The 24,160-nt window shown below is 36.4% G+C and overlaps 1 protein-coding gene across 1 annotated transcript; it reads right to left on the bottom strand.

Moving 5' to 3' along the window:
- Positions 1-1,909: 1,909 nt before the first annotated feature.
- On the bottom strand, positions 1,910-23,842 carry tmcc3 (transmembrane and coiled-coil domain family 3). The gene is made up of 4 exons (XM_055190572.2): positions 23,594-23,842; positions 6,132-7,090; positions 4,423-4,558; positions 1,910-4,160 (listed from the first exon to the last, which is right to left on the bottom strand). Exons 1-4 carry the CDS (start codon positions 23,654-23,656, stop codon positions 3,858-3,860), a joined length of 1,461 nt encoding a protein of 486 aa, XP_055046547.2. The 5' UTR covers positions 23,657-23,842; the 3' UTR covers positions 1,910-3,857.
- Positions 23,843-24,160: the final 318 nt, after the last annotated feature.

The following is a 24,160-nucleotide window of genomic DNA, read 5'->3' as shown; positions in this document are numbered from 1 at the left end:
TACTGACTGTTTTGGCTTTCCATGCCTTTTTGCACCTCTTTTTCTTCAGGGGTCCATTTTTTTTCCTGTGTCATTTACACACAACTTAATTTATGGACATATGATTTGATTTCTTTGCATGTGTTGATTGCATGGTTGTTACAAACATCTGGTGAAAATTGCATGTTAATAGCACCTTTACAACAAAAAAATGGTGATGTGATCAATACTTAAAATATATTGAAAGGTAAGCTCCTGGCAACTTGTCATTGCATGTTGTATTGAAATAAATAATGTGGTGAGTCTGTGAAAATATTTAGGGATGTTTGGGGGATGTTTTTATTAATCATTTATAAATATAATTGTTTATGTTTTATATTACGTTTTGTGTAATAATGTGTTAAATTATTTGATTTATATTGGAAAGATGCATTATTTAAAGTTACCATTGTAGAAATAATTAGTTTCTGTGACCTATTTTTTGTTTTGCACTTTGGATAAAAGTGTCTGCTAAATGCCAAATGTAAATACGGCTAAAGAGAGCCTGTAAAATTGGTATTAAAAAGTGCAAGTTCACATAACACATATTTTGTCTTAAATAGATTTGCCCAGTGGTGTAGTGCAGGGTATACGCAGGTATACGAAATACTATACCCACTTCTTTATTAGATGGCATGGGGTATACCCACTTCTACTTTAAAAAATGGGGGCATGAATTAAGAGTATACCCACTTCTCCATGCACCACTGGATTTGCCTAATCACAATTCGATTAGGGGGCATGCTATATCATCTGGGGAGACACTGTCCCCTAATGCCCCCCTTTGTGACGGGTCTGTATAGTAAAACAATACACTGAACAAACATGGTTACTACACTTTTACTAAATAATACTGGATCAACTGATTGAGATGTTAAGAGGTTACATGAAGCATTTTCCCTACATCTTTTAAGCCTTGGGTAGCTTCATCTTAAATTATGAGTGATGTATTTACTAATTAAAACTTAAACAGAGACGTTTTTATTTTCATTAAAGCAACAAGACACCATAACACTTTTGTATTCAGTAATAAGAATGTGTAAGATTTTCGGATCTTCATTAAATCAAACACAAGAGGGCGACAACCATCTAATGTCACGGATAAGCATTGCAACAGTTGATGAGTCTGACGTGTTATAAAATCTGATACACACTTTAAAGGGATAGTTCACCCAAAAATAAAAATTCTGTCAACATTACTTACCTTCATGTTGTTCTAAACCTGTTTGAGTTTTTTATTTTGATGGTCACAAAAGAAGATATTTTGAGAAATGATGGTAAGCACCAAGCTGACTGTAACCATTGAATTCCATAGTAAGAAAAAAAATATTTTGGAAGTATTGTGATAAATAATGAAAAATCTATTTTAATTAATGATGATAAGCACATAGGTGATAAAACCCCTGAATTCCATTGTATTTTTTATTCCTACTATGGAAGTCAATGGTTAATGGTACCACTAACAGCTAGACAATATAACAAATATCAGGAAAGTCATGATCATCAATCTATTCTCCAAACCTGCTTTAACCTGTTGCAAGCATCCTAGCATAAACAGGGTGATACAAATATAAAAAAATATTTAGTTTTGTGTAAGTAAACAATGACTTATCAACACAGCTCAATTGAACTCTACAGGGTGGTTTCACGGACAAGGATTAGACTAGTCCTAGACTAAAATAAATGTAAGAGCTGTCCAAACTGAAAACACTTACATATCTTAAAATACATCAGTTCCCTTTGTTTTGCCTCAAAATGCATGCCAGTAAAGTTTTTAGTAAGGCATGTTTGTTAAAACTAGTTATATTTCCTTATTAAAATAAGGCCTAGTCCACGTTTGAGTTAATCCCTGTCTGGGAAACCACCCCAAAAAAGCATAACAGTGAACAAATAAAGAAAAATGAGGCCATTTATTTCAGTTTAAGGTAGTACGTCAGCTTTCTATCAGATAAACAATGAAAATCAGGAAAACTCCAATCCAATTGTTAGATCATATTATTAAGACAACATTCACAGAAAATTTCACACAAAAGTCTTTTTTGTTTATCATAAAAAAGGCTTTTAAAATTCTTGAATCATCTCTAAACTAAACAGTAGTAGTATAGTAGGACGTGTGTGAATTCAGATGTGGGTGCTTATACAATCTTCAGTCAAACCACAGAGACAGGCAAATGTTCACATGGACAGTAGTAATACAGGTGTAATGAGTTTGCATTGTGGTAGTCATTAATCACAGATTAACCAAAACCATTCATAACGTAGAAAAAAATATTAATTCTAAGTACCACAGATAACAGAGCTAATTGTGTCACGTAAACCTGAAAATGAAAAGGAAGCTGATGTCTTTGTTACGTTTCAATGACCAAGAGGCATTTCTATTATAAAACAATGAGTGTTTCTGTCTTTTAGTACAGAATAAGAAAATATCAACCACATGTAAAACATTTCACAAACATGTGTTTAAAGTGCCGGTAAAAAGATCTTCAGGCCATTTTAGTAGTACAAATAATGCATTATATTAGTACACAGAAGAGTCATATTTCAATCCCAAAATGAAAAGAAAAACATATTTCCAAGAAATTGATCCTGTTTTAAAAGTTTTTTAAATCATATTTATAAAAATTTGCCAAATTTTTTCATAAATACACAGAGAAAGAGGGTTGTTCATTTTTTATAAATACGTTACAATGAAAATAAAACTAAAATAAATAAAAAGCAAATTGCAAATGTAAACGTTACCAACATTTGTATTTCTTAAAAATGTCATTTATTCACCCTCAAGTTGTTTCAAACCTGTATAAATTTCTTTGTTCTGCCGAACACAAAGATATTTTAGTAATGTTTTATCCTACTATGGAAGTCAATGGTGCTTAAGTACAAACATTCTTCAAAATATATTCATCAGAACAAAGAAATGTATATACAGGCTTAAAACAATAGTCCTTTTAACACAGACATTACGGAAAATACATGGAAAATGCATCCGGGATTTGTCTGGGATCGTTTGATTTTGGTTCATTCATACTGTCAATTCGGAATCTGTGAGTGCATTCACACACATGCCGTAAAGATCCAGCATCTGAAGTTTGCTTATTATTCGTGATTTCTCTCTTTTGAGAAACCATGTGTGTGCATTTTTGTTTATGATAAGATTTTAAATGAGCACACGCTATTCTTTTATGCTGCTGCAGATAAATCTCTCGTTTTAAAGAGCTGAACCATAAATTTTGGTTGCGATGACACGGCCCTTACGGCATCGCTTCTGTCTCTTGTTCGCACAGAATGTTTTTCGTGAATGTTACGACATTGTTATTAGGTCCTCTTTATGGGAGTGATCCCAGAACATTTACGGGACGTGTTTGTGTTCACACAGAAGCCTCTCTTCCAATTTTACGGAAATTTTCTGGGACTAAAGACTATAAATGATGACAAAACATTTTTGGGTGAACTATCCCTTAATGCAATTTTTCCTTTGATTGTGGGATAAAATATGACCCATCATGCTTTCGTGAGATTCCAACAAACGGTTCTTTACAACTTACTATCAAGTCCTAAAATAAAAGTTGTTAAAAGCTGAACCTCTTAAGACACAGAAGACAAATGGAAACATGTTAATAAATCCAATTAATACAATACAGTTAGAGAGATGGACCCATTTCTGCTACAGTACGTCATGAACGCTCCCTCTCATACACAAACACGCAGTAAAAACAAAGTGTTTGTTAAAGAAATTGTCCTGGGACAGTCACATTGTGAAGGGTAGATCCCTGGAGGTGCAGTTCCAGTGAGAATATCACTTAAAGGGATAGTTTTAGGTGAACTATCGCTTTAAAACGGATTCATCTGGGTATGAGCAGTCGCTCTATGGTAAACTGCAAATGTTCCCAGTTGCTCCATCCGAACGCCAGCAGACACACGCATACGAAAGTCCCAAATATGTGTAGACGACTCTTTAGGAGCGGTGCGGAGAACTTAGCAGCCGTGGACACGCACACTAAGATCACAGTGACAATGGCCAGCATGATGTTGATGCATTTTCCCAGCAACACTTTGGCATCGGCACTTTCCAACTGCAAGACCTGCTGCTGCTGTTGCTGTAACTCTAATTTACTGACTCGCGTCTGACAGACCTCCAGAGCGTCCTGCAGACAGAAAACACACAATTATATTACACAATATGATTGTGAAATCTTACCAGATACATCAATTACTTTTAGTCCACAGAGGCAAATCATAACACAGACGTCTGCATTGTATTTATGCCAAAACTAAATTTTGTGAAAGCTTACTATAACCAAAATGGCAGCAACATTTAAAGCCACAATATGCAGGATTTTTGTCATTAAATATTGAAAAAACACTTACACAATGTGTCCGTATCTTAGAATAACTGTATATCCGTACCTGTATATCTCGAGCACGTTCGTAAGCTTGATAGGCCATCTTCTCTTCGATGCTAGCTAGCTCCTGCTTGAGGTTAGCGGTTTCGTTCTGATGGAGCTCTGTGAGATCGTTCAGCTGGTCCTCCAAACGTTCACACCTTACATAGGAAACATTCAGTGTTATAGCATGTGTACACCTCATATTAAGACACATCATGATCGATGGGATCACAAGTGGATGATGCTAAAGACGCGTGTAAACGGGGTGTGAAACGTTTTGAGCTCGTCCACTTTCGACCACATTCAGAGAGGTAGTTGAAAACGCATTTGACCGGATTACTTCAAAAGACCGCTTACATTCCGCCTATTGATTTAGGCCCAATCCCATTTCTACCCCTTACCCCTTCCCCTTCCCCTTTGTTTCGCGCGTTCACGTGAAGGGGTAGGGGTGTCTCAATTCTCTTTTGGCTGAAGGGGAAGGGGTAGGGGTAAGGACCAGATAGCCCTTCAAACAAAGATTTTTCAGGACCACACTTCAGATGAAGGGGTATGATAAATTTCCAATATGGCCCATAAATTTAAGTATTTTTGGACATTAAAAAGTATTTTAATAACAAATAATCACTTGTTTTATGTTGCCTTAAATCTTGTGTTCATGTATACGGTATGTTCTCAGAAAAAAGATTTGTAAAAATCGCCATGAAAAAATTTTGCTAATGTTATTGACTTTGTGATAGTTCCACAACATATATTATTTTAATAATTTCTTGTAATATAAAATTTTTATTGTATTATTACATCGGAGCATCTATGACGTAGGAGCTAGCAACGACTTATGATGACGTGTAACGGTCTAGTAGTGGTGTCCCATTTCTTAGGGGAATATTTTCAGCCCTACCCCTTGACACTCTGTTTCAAGGGGCAAGGGGAAGGGGTAGGGGCAAGGGGGAGGGGTATAAAATAGAATTGGGATTGGGCCTTAATGTGTGATGTACCAAGTAATAAACCCCTTAGAGGTTTATTAGAATGGAGCGTTCTATCCTCCGTGTCATTAGTAGACATGCCCCTAACTGCTGATTGGCTACAAGTGTGTTTTGGTATTCAGCCCGACTCACTTTTCTAAACCTTTTTTAAAAATTGTGCACCTTGCCTTTAATACCAGGTTTTATCAGCCCCTTAGTGTGTGTGCGTGCAAGAAAAAGACAGCATAACGTTATTACAGATAGGGCCACCATGTTGTGTTTGGGATGCTGGTGTCCCCAGTCCCACACAACGTGATCAATCATAAGAATGTGAAAGTAATTTTTGGTAATTTATGGTTTTAAACAGAAAATCATCCTACAAAGATAAAGAACATTCTGCGAAAAATAACCTTGATATCTTTAATATTGACTGAGTAAGAACATAGATTAAAATCATTATGTTATCAATGATTCAAATCAAACGTTGATGCTCCAAATCTCATAATCAGATTACGAGTCTTCACGCTGGACTTCACAGACAGGGTCACAGATATCAATTGTAAGGTGCTAGGTTTGAAAGTGTGAATGAGAACGAACTCTAACTGTAACCATATTGGTCAAGTCAGCCATAATCGGTACAAGCACGGCTGGAACAGCATGGAAATATTCGCTAGTTTAGTAATTGCTTTATAAAGAGCAGTAGCATATAAAACATAATGGTTCAAGGTAAACATTTGAATTAAATTGATTATGGAAATAGTATATTAACCTGTATCGCTCCTCTTGTAGTGTTTGTGTTATATTGTCGAATTCACATTTAAACTGGGTCTTGAGTGTCTCGATGTCTTCGGCTAACAGATGTTGAGTCTCCCTCAACTCCCTGACCTCCTCGTAGGCCACCACCATGCGGCCGCCATTCTCCAAGTGGCCTCCTTCCTTCCCCGACCCGCTGTTCTGTCCCGTCACACCTGATCCAGTCACATGACCATTGCTTTCTACCGATAATGAAGTCTCAGTGGAGCACTCATCATCGCTGGGGTATTTGGGTTTGGAGGTTAGGGTCGCACTGCCGCTCAGAGCTCGGCCTCCCCCTTCCGCATGCAGGCTGCTACCCGTCTCCAAAGAGCTCTTCATGTGCGCGATGTTGTCCGCGCTGCCGAACTTGTTGCGGATGAGGTTCGCTATGCCGCGGGACTTGCTGAAGAAGAACGGCGGCGAAAGCGAGACACCCGGGCCGATAGTCTTGACCTTGTCTAAATGCGGGTGCCGGCCACTTCCTGTGACGATGGTTTCTTTGAGGTTGTCTTTAGGCAGTTCGTGATGGTCTCTGCTGGAGTGTGGTGGCGTGTGTTTGGTCCCGTTCAAGACGTCGCTCTCCTTCATCTTGCGCTGATACTGCTCCAGCTTCTTTTGGAGTTGGACGATGTTGTGCGCCGTTTTCTGGTTCTTTTTCTCGAACACTTGTTTGATACGGCCGCTCTGCTGCTTGTCGGCGCTGCTTATGAGTTTGAGGTACTCTGCGACGTTTTCATCCTGTAAATTTTGTTCGATTCGCAGCTGCTCTTTCACCTTTAGGATTTTCTGCTCCAAGCTGCCCAGGCCGGAGCGCGATCGTGAGACTTCTCGTCCCGTCAGGTCCGTCGTGTCCAGGTCTAGACATGTCTCTGAGCCACCTCTACGCATGAGCATCGGCACACTGAGGGTGTTCAAGTCGCCAACCCTCTCTGCCTGAAACAACACAAAGTCAAATGAATAAACAAATGTAAACAGCTACCAAAAATAGTCTGAAGACTGTCCAAAACTATTATGATTATAAATTCTGAGACAATATCCATAAAACACAGCCACAAAGTTGCCAACTCCAGAATATGTGCAATAATTTTAATGGAGCAGGACATAAGACAGAGAGCCAACTTTTCTCCAAAGTCACAAAATCACATGATGGCACTTCCCAGAACTGAACTTAATAAAGAAAGTCGTTTTAGTTTATAGCTTGAGATCAAACAAGTTAAACCGGATCTGAAAGTTTTAAATTGAAACTGAATTGACATTTTGACTAAATGATGACAGAATTATTATTTTAGGGGAAGCTATTACTTTCCTTTCCTACCAGACTCTGTCTGCAGATGTTATTGTCAGACTGTCACGTTTCCAACACTGGCCGTAACAAAAGCTACATTCAGCACCCAAGACAAAACAGAGATGAAAAATACAATTTCATTATTATATTCATTATCGGTAATGAGCCGACACAAAGCTGTTTTCGCTGACACTTATTAATGTCAATTCTTAGGGTTGCATTATGCTTGTACAAAACTTCCAAATGTCAGAAAATTGCAAAGAAATCATATTTGTCTGTTACCATGGTGACCTGTTATCAAGCAGTAACAGGTCTTTAGAGATCAGGGACACAAGCCTTTATGATTCAACTAGAGAAAGCAGACAAACAAATACAGATCACCGGGAGAGAGCCACACAGCCAAATTATCTGCACTGTTCATGAACAAATATTGCTATATAAATTACATACAATAATTCACCATTTGAGGTCATTTAGACAAAACATGATTTTAGGTCAAAGGAAGTACTGATAGTGAAGAGTGGCCATGGTTACTGCATGTCTCACTTGTTTGTGCCCATATGAGAATCATGTGATTAACTGTTTACTATATGAAAGTAAGGGATAATGTAGAAGCAGGTTGTTATCGCAGAAATAAGCCCTGACAGTGCGATCAGGCTTATTTCGCCATTACAACCTGCTGACTGTACATTATCCCACTTATTACGCGACTCTTTACTTCATAAGTATGGTAAGAAACATTAAATATTGATTTGAAATATTTTATTTGACCTTCTGCGAGGAAACGGTTTACTTTCGTTTTTTAAATAAAACAACACATTCAAAAGTCACAAACACACATTTTAGTTTAAATGTACACCAGGGTTGTGCCGATGGAGAGACACCATCGTGATGCCACGCCCCCGCCCCGCCCCACTCCGCTGCGAGTCGACAAACACTAACACTCTTCTATAGACTAAAATTAACCTAGAGACTCAGCTCTCTGTTGCACGAGGACTAGGCAACCTGTAGAGAGTTAAACATTTGAGTTTTACCGTTTTGGAATCCATCCAGCCGATCTCCAGGTCCGGCGTTACCACTTTTAGCATAGCTTAGCATAATCCATTGAATCTGATTAGACCATTAGCATCGCGCTCAAAAATAACCAAAGAGTTTTGATATTTTTCCTATTAAAAACTTGAAAGACTGACAGAAAAAGTTGCGATTTTCCAAAAATAGTTCTCTGCTATTGAAAGCTACCAAGGGACTATTTTCGGGCATTGGGTAATATAATTGTTAAATGAGAGTATAGTTCATAGCCATATCGGCCTAGAAAATCGCAACTTTTAATTTTCCGTCGGTCTTACACGATGTATGTAACTACAGAAGAGTCAAGTTTTAAATAGGAAAAATATTGAATTATTTTAAGCGCGATGCTAATGGTCTAATCAGATTCAATGGATTGTGCTATGCTATGCTAAAAGTGGCACAGCCAGACCCAGAGATTGGCTGAATGGATTCCAAAACGGTAAAAATCAAATGTTTAACAAATGTGTAAGGGGAGCTGGAAAATGACTTTTTAAAAAGTGCAGTGGGTGTTATTAACCCTTGTCCATCCTTGAGGACATTTTTGTCCTTTTCAGTTTTGTTTTTTTGATAACTTTGCCTGTGTTAATGCTAACTGCATAAAATTTGCCACAGATGTGCATTTTTATTGGAATTTTAATATTTCACCTTCATTTCCTTTAAAAAAATCTATTTTCTACTAGGTACACAAAATACTTCCTCTCAGGACCTTTTGGACAAAAATGTCCCCATTGAAACCCATTAAAACTGCAATTTTTAATCGCGGTGCCATTCAACTATAAAAGGATGCAATCTTTGTTAACAGGCTTTCATTCTGTTGGCAAGGCTTCAAAATTTAAATTTTTACTATTTTTTACCAGATGGTGCCATTTTTTTTAGGTTTGGCATATAAAGCAAATTATCGCTTTATTGTTGTTTTCTGCTTATGCATATTATAGAGCCAATTAGATATATTATGAGGCTATAATTGTGTGGGTGTGTTGGTATGGATTTCAGAGTGTGGTTTGTATGTGTGTACCGAAAATTTTATGTGTGTCTGTGTGTGTACCTGGTAATTATCACGTTGTGGTGACCAATTGTCCCCACAAAGATAGGAATACCAGAGTTTTTGTGACCTTGTGGGGACATTTTGAGGTCCCCATGAGAAAACAAGCTTATAAATCAAACAGAATGATGTTTCTTGAAAATGTGAAGTAGTAGAAAGATTTCTGTGATGGTTGGGGTTAGAGAATGGGGTAGGTAATGGAATAGAATATACAGTTTGTATGGTATAAAATGCATTACGTCTATGAAATGTCTCCACAAAACATGGAAACCAGAATGTGCATGTGTGTGTGAGCAGTTTGAATGAAAAAAAATATATTGTACTGGAAATCACAAGACTACAACCGTTGCAAAGGAGGTGTCGTTTTTTTCATAAAAACAACAGTGGCATTGTGTAAACAAACCAGCATTTAAAGGGTTAAAATTCTGAAAATTAATGAATGTTTGGTCATTGTGATTAGAGCTGATGTTGGTTAAAAAAATGGCATCAGTGAAAGTGGAAAAAAATATTAATCTATAATATTTTATTACACTTTTTGGACATGGACATTTTTGTCCCCTGTGAACCTATGTGTAACTTTTTTTAATTGATGCACAAGGGTTAAAGACATATATGTATTTTGTGTAATATTAAACTGTACCTGTCAAAATATTTTGCAATATCCAGGTTACCATGTGTTATTAGTTTTGAGCTGTAGTTATCTGAAAAGAACGACCCTTGGAATGTTGTGACTGGCCAATCAGAATCAAGCATTTCAGATAGCCGTGTAATAAGTTTACATAATGTAAAAACCATTCGGTGAAAACATAACCTTGTTATTTTTCATATTCACAGAGTAAAGCCATGTCAAAGACTGAAATCAATGTGAAATCCATGACTAAAAATCAAACTTTGATGCTCCTAGCCTGCCATGGATCATATCGTAATTTTATCCAACAACAAGCAAAATTTCATACAGTAACATAATTTCTCAAATACATAATCCACCGTGGTTTGTTGAATAGGTTGAATGATAATTTTTTTTCTAATGATGTGTGTTTAAGTGTCATTGAAGCACCTTTGACCAGACTATATTGATGTCTTCAGGGCAGAAACGGTCTCCTTGAGAACTAGGTTAGTTAAATCACACATGCAACAGTCTGTCTCATCTAACCTTTCTAACGTTCCCCTTCCTTTGACGTACACACATCTGGTGTCCGACTTACATCATCAGATATATTAAAGTTGTATATATAAATGCACACATTTAAATTGGAAAGTTTTATATTATTGGGTCAATAATATGCACATTTTTACAATCTCATGGTTGCCTAGTACGTGCCTGAAGTTTCCAATAGATCATTTGGTACAGCATGTCCAAAATGCCCCTATTTGGGCGGGAGCAAAAAGGGTTGTTTTCATGCGTGTACCTTTAAATACAAACAAGCTACTGCTTTCGGATAAAAATAGATCAGATTCCTGTGAATACAGTCTGGGACAATAATATCTTTAGCCGCATTACTGCAACAACGTGATAAGACACACATTTAGAAAAGCTTTTGGGTAAAGTTAACCAGTCAGTCAGTGGCTGTGGGCAGGGCTTTGTTAGTGTGACATCACATTAATAAGAGAATTAAAACAACATGTCTAATGAGACTGTTCTGGTTTAATGGGGATTTAAAAAAAGAACAGGTGGATTTTTCATTGTAGGGTGGTTGTAATGTGTACACACAAGGTTATTTTCGTAAACGAAAACTGAAACTAAGACTAAAACTATCAGCTAAAAAACATTTTCGTTAACTGAAATAAAATTAAAAATTCATAAGAAATGAAAAACTAAAACTAAACGAAACGAGCAAATGTTATTGAAAAACTAACTGAAATAAAATAATAATTATCAAAAATAAATATTCGTTTTCGTAATAAATAAGCTCTCATCCCATGGCGAAAATCTGAACAGGCTTTATAATAGACCCCTTAATCGCCGACGTCACTGTGACGTCACCGCTCTAGCTGGAGGCAAAACATAAGGAAGAACTCATAACGGGAGCGCTAAAAGTTGAGGTTTTCACTTTAAAATGTCGTCTTGTTGTGTTTTTGGCAACCAAAATAGAAGGACCAGCACTTTTGGTTCAAAGCAAAAGTTTAACCGGGTCCCGGCAGACATTCCTTCACAGAAATGAAAAGGACAATTGTGGTTGAATGGACGGAGACGATCGCAAATAATGCTCGTGTTTGCAGTGCACAGTTCATATCAGGTAAATTAATCTATGCATCTGTGTTGGTCTTATCTATTACAAATCAGAAAGTTTCTGTTTTATAGGTGATGATAAGTCAACCGTCAGTGCACTAGCTAGCTTAAATGTTAAACAAACATACAGCGATAGATGTGTGTGCCATCCTTTGAAAGATCTCTAAAAATAATCCTTATTGCTAATCATAGTTAGCCCTGCAATAGGTTACATTAGACAATAAGCCTTGACAAAATTCCCCAAACCAGCCGAAAATTCTTCATATGTAGGAAATATCCAAAACCTGGTTAAAATGTTTCCAATGAGAACAAGATACAAGAACTAATTGTTACAGCGTTAATTTACAAAAAAAGCTGTCACGCAGAGTCAGTAACATATTCAGACAGTTCCGAACCTTCTTCTGCGTTTAATAAATCCCTTCTAAAATGTCCTAGCTTACGCTTGTCAGCATTGCGTCCGCGCCTCTTTTTGCCTCCAACTAATCCCCGCCCACCCGGAGACGTTGCAATGTTTACAAACTTTTAAGGAGTCTTTACTTGTAGATGGTGCTTTATGCATGTGAGATTAGCTGAGGCTGACAGCAACCTCAGTTAACTGATAAATATGTCAGACAGTCTAGCTGCTGTTAGCTGCTCAACTATAATTACTAAAACTATAACTGAAACTAAATAAAATAAAAACTAAATAGAAATGTGTTTGCAAAATAAAAACTAAACTAAAACTAACAAAACCATTCATGAAACTAACTAAAACTAAACTTAAATTTAAAGCAAAATTGAAAACGATACTAAAATAAAAACTAATTTAAAAAAGCAAAACTATAATAACCTTGGTACACACACTGCCAACATACATTTATGTGATTTTTTTTTAAGGGTGAAACATGGACAGGACATGTCTTTCATAAATTCATGCAAACATGCCAACTTTATTAATGGGCTTGCATACACACAATGATAGGCACTCCATAACAGTGTGTTTCCCTAATAACACTGCAAGACAAACGGTTTTGTACAATGAAGGCCTCACAATGTCTAAGGTTTCAACCTAACAAGTTAAACAAGGAATGTTGGTACTGAGATTATAATCTAGTCAGTGGGATTATTACTCGACAGGGTAAAGACAAAAAGATTAGGAGTGGCCACAAAGTACAGAACATAACTAAACACAAACACACAAACAAACACACACACACACACCTTGGACTTATAAAGCCCTTGTGTGTGTTTGAATTCTTTTTTTCATGTGCTTTACATAACACAGAGCGCTGCAAACAACAGCTATAGAAATGAAACCTATTTACATAAACGTTTTCTGAGGTTAACGTCATTAACAAAGAAGTCAAACTGTGAAAGCACAATGCAAGCACAGTTCGCATTCAAATGAGAAGTGTATCTGGGCCAGATTAAGAGAATAAGGAAATGAAAGACGACAGTAGAAAAAAAACAGACTAGCAAACAGCTGAAATAGCAGTTTGATGTAAGAGTTTGAAACAGCAGTGTGACAGCCATTTCAGAACAGATGCATACACACTTCTCACTTCGCACACATACAATAAACCCTAAATAAACTAACCCTAGACTACGGGCTATGCCGTAGTGAAACAGGTTACACAGGCTATTGGCAATGTGTTTCCTAAGATAAACTGCACACATGGGTTGTGACTATGCATACTTGACAGTATTTCAAACGGAACTTAGGTTTCGCTGTGAGGAGATCAGCACAAACCAAAAGATAATCGTGCTGAATTTGGGCCGATTTTACCCCTTACGACAATCCTAGGTAAAGTCCTAATCGTGTTCGTGGTTGAACTGATTATCTTATCAGATTTCCCTGTGGTGCACAGTGTGCGAAGAGTGTCTGAATTTGCCCGGAAGCACGTCGGAGGTGCTCCGATCGCAAATCGGAAATAAATGAATTTGAAGATGTGTGGTGTGCTGTGCTGTGATGACCACATAGCGGCACTCCACACATTATAAGTAAAACGTAGATCATGTTTGTGGTCTTATATTTTGAAAATCTAAAAAGATATAAAACATCTTAACGAAACTTCCTGTCAGAGGAACATTTCTGTCAATACTTTGCACCTTAAAAACGCGCTTTTATTATCGTCATTATTATCGTATAGCTTTTAAGTACAAATAAGTATTGATGTAAAGATATATATTAAAATAAAAAGTGCAAAACTCTTCTTAAGCGGAAGTAATGAAGTAAAATAACGAATAATAATTAGGGCTGGGTATCAATTCAGATGTTCCAGATCGATTCGATTTCGAGTCACAAGCTATCAAATCGATTCGATTTTGATTCTCAATTAAATTTTCGATTCCGGTTCTCGGGTAGGTTTTTATACTCGATTCTCGTTTCAACTCAATGAATATAGATTTAATACAAATACTATATTAATAAAAAAGACAGTGAACAGCAGTTTACAAGTGTAATTAATAAAAAGAAATGAAAAGCCACAACATGTCTTGCTTGCGAAATCTAAAATGCTTCCATACCTCCGTTCAATGTTTGTGGAAAGAATATGAAAAAAAATTGATTCTGCTCTTTGAGAATCGATTTTTAATCGTCCATGTTTTAAAAAACGATTAATAGAAAAATCTTTTTTTTTTTGCCCAGCCCTAATAATAATTATATAATAACAAAAAAATTAAAATAGAGGAGCTGAAAAATTACTTTTTTTAAAGTGCAGTGGGTGTTATTAAAGAATATATATATTGTGTGGCCCTAGCTTAACTGCAAAAGATCTTTATTGAGGTAATGAATAGTGATAGGCCGAAAATCGAAATCGATCGAAATTAAGTAAAAACCTGGAACTTCGAATTAAAAAAATGGAATCGTTGATGCTGCAATGCCCCCATGTCACATCCGGTCAGCTAGCCAAGTGGGAAAAAAAACACGTGTTGAGTGCTGCGAGTCAACCTCCTGTAACTTAGCTAGCTACAGCCAGTTAAAAGATGGCATGCCAGATGCAGGAGACACGCGAGCTGCTATTTAAATGGGAAACAAAAAAAACAGCAAGCGCCTCCCGCCTTCAGCTGAACTCTATCAGAACCGAGCACTTATTTCAGTTGCTTAAGAGTTATAAAAACAGCATTTAAACATGACTTATTGGGGAATAGTCTCACAATCTCGTCTGACAATAATAAAAGTGCGTTTTTAAGTATTGACAGAAATGTTCCTCTGACAGGAAGTTTCCTTTTATCAGGTATGTGCGTGTACCATATTTTTCCACTGGCAGCACGACTAAAGCCTGATTTATAGTCGTGCGCAAGTTCTTCGCCATAGCTACGGCTAAGGGTATCCGTAGCCTGTGCGTAGCTTTGCATAGCCTGACGTGCACCTCGCAAAAAAATTTTTTTTAAATTGCGTCATAGGTATTTCCGTTTGCGACGGTGAAAACAAAGAATGGGCAAGTTGAGGAGTGATTTAACTCCAACCGCAACAAAAGTGGCTGTTTATTTACTTTCATCATTGCTGGTTTTCTCAAATCATACACAACAAGTTGCTGTTTCTTCTTCGTTTGTGGGTTAACTTGCCAAGCTTCTTCTTCTTTGACGGTCGCCCTGCTACTGTGGTTACACACATGAATACTGCCTACCAGCGGTCTGCACACGTGTTTGCATGTCGACGTGGACAACGACGCAAAAGTATAAATGAAAACCGACGCAGATCCTGCGGCTACGCCGTAGGACCTACGCACAACTATAACAAGCCCTTAACATGGCAGGGCATCTCCGGGTTCAAGGTCAGGTATTATATTTCATAAAAGTCTAGTCTAAAAATGGCATAGAATTGACCTTAGAATTGAAAATTTAATCAAATCAAGGATTTGGAGAATCGTGACACCCCTAAGGCCGATATATACACCACGGGTCTGTTGAATGCTGTATTCTGATTGGCTGAGAAATGTTCCGAGGGTATGCATTAGTGATGCACCGATGTATCGGCCGCGGATATTTATCGGCCGATTTTTGATTAATTTGAAACCATCGGCATATCTGCAATAGCACGTGAAAGGCCGATACCAATTGTTTATTAATTAACTGCATAAAGAAATCCATTATATGTAAAAAAAAATGTTAATGTTGTTAATAAAATAAATGCTGAATAGCAAAAACCACCTTTGAAGGTTGTCATGCTGTCTTATTATATTTGTTTTAGCTTAATTTGTGCCTCTCTTATTATGTTGGTCAGTTGAATGTTAATTAGATCCAATCCATGTTCAGTAAAAATTATTTAATGCAGAAATAAACTAGCTAATAGACCAACTGTATAGTATTGTATACAAGTGTTTAATATCGGTATCGGCCAGAAGTTGTCTGTTTATATCGACCCCCCAAAAAAATCCTATCGTGCATCCCTAGTATGCATTAATTTCTGATAACCGCACACCTAACTTGTCAAATTTATTAAAAATAAGCACCAGAGCAATGTTTGTGGTAACCGTGGTATAAGAGGAATGATTGAATCCGGTCCTTTGAGTTATTTGAAAATAATGCACACCCGCAGTGTAACGCCACTCCGTGACCCCTTGGGTGTGCATTATTTTCTTATAATTCAACGGCCCGTTGTCAAATATTCCTTACATATATATCGTAAATTTTTCTGTTACTTAAATTTGTTGTTTGTAATAAAAAGACACTTAGATGTAAAGCCAAAGACTATAAAACGATAACGGTAATTGTCATCTGTTTAAGTTAGCAAATACAACACAAAGAAATACATACAGTTTTTTTGTTAATTCATTTACAGTACCTAATCATTTTGTTGTCTCATCATTAAATTCACTCTAAAAACTCACATATTGTGTAAAATATGGTTTCTATTGGCCAGACGTTGTATATTTAGTAATACAGGAAACATAGGCTACACCATTGTACAGTAACTGTTCAACTAATAGAGTATGGTGCTAACCACACCAAGGTCATAGGTTCGAATTCAAAGGAGCTTGCAAACTAATGAAACATATATCTTTGAATCTTAAAACTTCACTGGGAACTAGTTACACACTAGTCAGACTGACACAAGACTGTCATGTGCTGACAGCATTGTATTTGTAAAATTAAGTTTAATAATCCAGTCAAGAAAAGCCTTATGTCAGAGGTACACTGTCAGAAATAAAAGGTACAAATCTGTCACTGGGGCAGTACCATTTAAAAAAGGTTTTAATATGTGCCATTTAGGTACAAATATGTATCTTTAAACTGCCAACACGTACCTTTGAAGTACTAATATGCACTTTTTGGGTAGAAAGGTGTACCTTTTTGAAAGGGTACTGTCACAGTGACAAGAGTGTAATGGAATAAAGCAACATCAAGCCCACACAGACAAACACCTCAAATCCTATTTAAACTAAAAGACCCAAACCTTGAGATATCTGCTTGAATCAAAGTATTACAAAGTGTCAAACACAAAAGGTCTTTGTCATATCTTAACCTTGCCTCGTCTTTTTAATCTGGAATGTCCCGCAGGAAACACTTCTAATGAGGAAGCTACAAAAAAACAAACGCTGTGCTTTGGAAGTTCACTTTTAAGTGCAGGAAAGTAAACAGCTGACTTTTATATCACAAAGGACAGTTTCCATGCAGTACAGCTACATTCATTTACATGGGCCGTATGATACTCTGATTCACTGTAATAACCCTTTATCCTTACTCTCTGCTTGTGAAATAGGTATAATATGCTTACTCAGGGTTTGCTATTAAAACACTTTCTCATTCTTCAATAACAGGCTTTTTTGCAAACCCAGCGTGCATCACATTGTGTCCTTGATAAATGTTAGTCAGTGAGTACTAAACACCGGAAGCAAGGAACGGCACATCGTATTATGAACTTTTCCCATATCTCACACTTAATTGAATGCAGATGGGAACGGAATGGCTGCATAATTTTCTGGAAATTGCATTTAGAAATAACAGTATCTATCCTAGTTCCTCATTTTTAAGAAACTGTCTAGAAAAAGGCCAAGTTTCTGATGTAAATGAGTTACGTTTCTCCAGTTTCAGAACTAGTTGCCTTTGCAGCTTAGTTTCAATACAGTATTTTTAGACCGAGTTTTCGGCTCTGAAATGTACAATATGTTCTTTATATAGTACATCAAATTTAAAATAGTGATCATTGTATATATTATTAATATAACCACTTACTTTAATAACTTTCCATTATGTTACACTTGAACATTTATAAATACATAGAGTTACAAGTTCTTCCAGCACATTTAATAAAAGCATGTTTACTTGGGATGCATCGAATGTCCTGCAAAATAATTCGGACGAAAATAGCAGTATGAAATAACTGAATAAATTTTACCGAACAATGAAGTCTTTGATGACGTGATCGAATAGCAACCAGCGCAGATTGAGAGCCACGCAAATATGTTGGTGAAAGCATTTTAAAGTGTCTGCGAAAGACGCGAAAAACATAGCGCACTACAAGTTTCATTTATTATTTAAAATCAAGACATCCTGAACACCATGCAGCGTATAAGAACGCTGACACGGCATCAATCCTGGGTATTTGTCTGCTGAATGCACAAGCACGGAGAACAGAGTAACGTATAGGTTATTTGCATTTTGTGCGGAAATATAGAAAGTCAGATTATTATCAGTTTAGCCAAGACTCATTTATGTGGTCTAATGTAAAAGGAAGTGTTTTAACAAGTCAGATAGCTATCTGATGAGAGAAGTGACCAGGTGTAAAAAGGCTTTATGATGACTGCTGGAATGTAAAAAAAATCATTGTTAAATAATGTGAAATAAATATAGTAAAAAAGACCATCTGAAAATGCAACTTGTGCAATGGTGAAAAAATAGGTAAAATAATTAACAATTTGAAAAAAAAAAAAAAACAAGTTTGGTTGTTCGGAGTGTTTTATTTTATTCGACTTCTTTTCAGTGCATCCCTAATGTGATAGTTCGCCTTTTATGCATACGCAAGTATCCGCATGCCAAAAATTGTATCATCAGAATAGCACACACCTTAACCGCGCATACTTTTAATGTGTAGGTTGCGGATGCGGGTACAGGACAATGTATTATGTAGCCCACGAGATGCATTGCATTTTGTCACAATGTGCATGCGTTGACGGCTGTGTACACGTATGAATAAATAAAAAACAAAATAAAATGTGTAAATGCATGATGCTATCTCATTATCGCCAGTGTTGTGACATGGCATAACAGTTAATGTGGCCTGTTAATCTCGTATCAAGATCAGGTACAAAACCCACAAATGAACAACATCTTCATAAACAAAGTATTATTTAACCTGCTTTGAACTTTATAGATACAGTCAGTCACCAAGTAAAAGTGCCAAAACATGATGGATCAGCTGTAATTATGACAAACTAAAGCATTCTGGCAACATAACTGTGCTCGTCTTCCTGTAAACACAAATAAGCCACAAGCAATTCGTTATCACGCTGTTGTTACTTCTAACACACGGACCGTATCTGCACACAGACACACTTTAACAGTCGGGTGTGACCAGCTTGTGGGTCATGCAGAAACTTGCTCCATCACATGACTAGGTTCACAGAAACTCAAGAGCCGCAGGGCAATGAAATGTAGAGTTTGTGTACGTGCACTACAAAAGCCACTGTAGATGCAAAATCGCAGTCAACAATCTTTAAAAAACATGTACACGTGTATCATGCTGACCATATCAGGAAATACTTAAAGTTATCAGAGATGATGATGATGATGATGATGATGATAATTAACACAAATCAACTTCCTGTACTTTATTTCTATACTTACGTACTGAAACATGTCTATACATGCACATTAGCAATTTAAACTATTGTTATTACACCACATGTAAGATTAAAAGGACAGTTGTGTGTTCAAAACATCTGTGGCAAGCTGTCAATTACAACATAATAATTTTGAGTAATCTGTAAGTTTTGTATTTTGCGAAAAACAAATTACAGTGATGCACTTGCAATGAAACTGGGGACATTTTCTTATTATACAAGCGTAATTATACTTAACAGATGAATGTCTGGTTATGCATTATTAATATCATTCCTGTGGACAGATTTGGATCCATGCAAACAGTCCATTGTGGACAGTTTAATTTTTACAATCTGAGGGCTAACGTAAACATCACAAATGCTTTTTGAACCCAAATATTTTCAAATGCGAGACCCTCCCTGTTTCAATAGAGAGAAGAACCACCCTTATCCACAAACCTTCTGCTGTCGTCTCAAAGGGCTTTCTGGGGCACAGCCAGTTCCCCAGTCTTATTTATTACACACTAACTATAAGTTATGTTCTTATAAGACACAATGTCACCACAATGCTAATAATTCACAGTGACACAGAGATTGAGACTGCAAGTGCACAACATGTAGTGCTGTGTTGTCTATATCAGTATTACACAAGTTACACAGGAAACAACAGGAATGTTGTACACCCATGTCCAATGTCCTCAGGAGAACAGCTGTGTTCCTAGACATGTGTTTGTACAGTATAGGCATACATAGCTATATGTTGAGTACAAAACTATCCAGAGAAGTTAGCAAGTCAACCTACTCTTGAGTTTATAACTTTAATAAAGTTTAGTTATGAGTTGATGTAATGTATATAACGTTCTTAGAAAAACATGATATGACTTACTAAAAACTGAGCAGTGATTATAACATTTTTATAGTATTATGATCTTTTCGGTTGCTTTTCAGGTTGCTAGTATTTTGGGTGGTTGCTTAATGCCCTTAAAAGACTCGCAAGTTGGTGATTCTCACGAAATTAAGACTTAGAAGGTGTCCAGCATCAGATTTTTTAAAAAGCCCTTGAAACCAATTTTAAGGTCTGAACTTACTATAACAATTATTTTTTAGAGGATTTAAAAAATATTTCCTATAGAATTATTTACATTTTTTAGATTTTCATTATCAAAAATTATCATTACCGCAACATGATATTACATTAAATACATGCATTTACAAACTCATGTTTCGGTAATGAGAACTAAAAAGTTGTCTAGGTACAAACAAAATTTCAACTTGTATCTTGAGTGTCATAGTCAATTATGTCTCCTCCAACTTTTTTTTTTTTTTTTTTTTGAAAATGTTAGTTCCTTGAGGGCTTAAACAATGATTGAAAATTGTTGCGGAGGATGAGAAAATTGGTCTTAGACACATCTATATTCCTTATTATTGTCTCTACATTTAGCAATGATCACCAAATACCACACGTTTCTTTACTGTAAATGTTTATAGAATAACATGCATGAAGCTTTTTATTTTTTAGATTTTTTTATAATTAATATTTCCAAGTCAAAGAACCTAAATCCAGTAATGGACACGTTGCGGTAATGAAAATTTTCCCCTTAAATGTGGAAAAAACAACAAAAGTGGTTTGTATGATGTCATTTGAAATCATGTGCAAAATAGTACATGAAGAGATGTTTGTAACTGTAAACTTCTTATTTGGATACTCTTTCTTTGCATTTACTTTATCAAAATATTTCATGACACCTCATAAGTCTAATTTCAGAAGAATCACCCAAGTGTGATTGCTTGAAAAAGTAACCGCTCATTTCGTCTTTCCAAATCATTGCATGCATTTACAATGGCATGTAAAACATTGTAAACACTTAGATTGGTATGCAAGACAAATGCATGAGCAATGATCTAATACCATCAGTTTACTTATTGTTTAAAACAATAATAGCGGTATGTAGTGTTACTGTAATTGAATTGGTAGAGTATTTTGCCAGCAGTGCAAAGGTTGTGAATTCGATACCAGGGAACAACATATAAAATGTAATACGTGTAAATTAAATGCATCATAAGTCACTTTGGATAAAAGTGTCTGTAAAATGCGTAAATGATGTCATCATTTAGACACATACATAATGTGCGTGCGAGCGAGCTCTTATCTATACAACTAAAAAGATTGTCAGACGTTCACAGGCTTTATCTTTACACAGTGTTTCACTACGATTGAGCATTGCAAGTATTGATCACATGACCTAAATGTATGCTTTAGCTTGACCTGTCATTTAATCAATGCTCCGCTGCTTCATCCAACATGGAAATCCATACAGACAGACAGACACAATGCATTTAGATGTACACATGAAGCAATGCAATTACGTGAGACTAATTGAATGCGTTTTGCTCTTCCTCTCCATTAACCCTAAAATTAATAATGCATGAACTGCTCGACACAATCAATTAATCCTATTAGCTCAATTCACTCACTTAAATGTAAAAGTGCAAATGTGTTTCAGAGCCTCATTTAAGGTAACAGTGTTGTTAATAGACTCAGGCAGCCCACATGTTTAAAAAGACAAACTCTCTAAGGCCCTGCTTACACCTGGTATTAAGATGAAAACAACAGGGGTGAACGAACATGCATCCCATGTCCACACATCTTACTACAAGGTGCTCAAAGACTTTGAAAACAAGCATTGATGCAGTATGGTGGGTGCAGATTCGGTCTGGCACACACACAGTCTTAGTGCCAGGGGTCGAGGGTACATACACAATACACTGGAGCATTTGTTCAGCTTACAACAGACCAACACATGCCCTGGCACGCCACCCATCACCCCAGTGTTTCAAACGCGCATAGGCGTATGTGTAACAGATACTCGGGATTTTAATTTTCCTGACTTTTAACTATCACAATTAACTCATTTAAGGGGAAACACCCGTGTAACCGGTCTAACTGGATCCAAGGATCACTATTGTCTGATCTGGTTGCCTTTAAACACGCCTGCTGAAAGCAATATAGTTTGTAAACACATTCACAATAGTAATATGAGTAGTAATGATGTAGTTTAGTACTCAATATTTTTAGGATGTGTTTTAGTCAATCGAAGAATAAAGAATAATGATAAATTTAAAAAAAAATGAGAATTTCATGCTTTAACACAAAATATTATTAGACTGTTTGAGTCCCAAGGTCTGAAAAATTTTATCGACACTAATAAAACTTAAAACAGACATAAATTTATGTTTTGGTAACACTAAACAATAAAGTTAAATAGTAGTTAAATACATTAGTTGACATAAACTAGCAATAGAGAAAACGTCTACACGGAATCATTTTATTTAAATTTTTTACTATTTGCCAATAGAAATTTGAAAATCACATGTTGTATTTGTTAATATTAGTTTATGGACAACAAACTAACATGAATGAACAACTGCATTGACTAGCATACTAATAAATGATGTAAAAAATATGTTGCTCGTTGTTAGTGCAATGAGTTCAATATGAGAACTTATAAGGTGTGACGAAGTTTAAAGTAGCGATGAACTTGAGACGTTTACGAAAATTAACCTTGTTACTTCAGTAACCAAAGTTTAACTATGGATGTCTTTGTACCAAAACCATAGTAAAGTAACACATACAATGATAGTAGACCACGTAAACCATAGTAAACGTTTCTTACGTTAATCAAAACCATCTTTTCGGAAAATTAACTATGGCTTCAGTGAAATGTATTGGGTCAGGTTGATTATCGTTTGCATTCCCATAGTTAAACAACGAATATCTTTGTAAATATGGTGAGCGAGACCGTAGTAAATGGTTAACGTTACTACGATTCTACTACACATAATACCAAAAAATACTTACAGTTAATATACTAAACCATAGTACATTCTTGAGGAATGCACAAAAGGTAAAATCATGATGATTTTCCGCGAGACTGAAGGCTCGTAAACATATATGCAGCTCAATGATTGACTAAACAGAGCACAAACACATTGGACCACAGACATGCATCTCACGGCTTAGATAAGACGTCGCGTGGATTAAAACAGACTCGAGTATAACTAACGTTACCATGTCTCCGTGAATGAAAGAGTTCCTCTCGAGTTCGGCTGGAGTTCTGTCGGCGCTGGGCATAGCTCAATGCAGTCTAGTCCGGTCCTGTAAAACTGGACTGTCGCGTGGCGGTACGGTGGTGATTCGCTACATCGCGTAGCGTTTGCAAAGCGCCGCGCGCCCGCTCTGTCTGTAGATTCTACTTCTTTGTAATCTTTTCGAGACACGCACACACACTCCCTAGCGTTCACTTTTACGAGCGAGAGAGAGAGAGAGAGAGAGAGAGAGAGAGAGAGAGAGGGAAGGAGAAAGGGGCGGGACTTTACCCCGTTATGGCGTGATCGTCAGTTAGGCGGAGGTAGGCCTAGCCTACAACAGGTGGCAAAATTTTAAATATCTTAAATTTCTGTTAAAATCTGAAATATATGTGAAATAAGCACATACAAGAAAAATCATTGTGATTATATTATTGTAAGTTCACATTAAAATTGTTGAATGTATAAGACATTTTTTCATATTATATTAAAGTGATATAAACCCCAAATATAAAATGTAAAAAAATATATTTTTTAACACCACTAACAT

This window comes from Misgurnus anguillicaudatus, chromosome 1, assembly GCF_027580225.2.
Source record: "Misgurnus anguillicaudatus chromosome 1, ASM2758022v2, whole genome shotgun sequence".
NCBI classification, from domain to species: Eukaryota; Metazoa; Chordata; class Actinopteri; order Cypriniformes; family Cobitidae; genus Misgurnus; species Misgurnus anguillicaudatus.
Note: the sequence above shows the minus strand (reverse complement) of the source record. Positions and strands in the feature narration are given on the sequence as shown.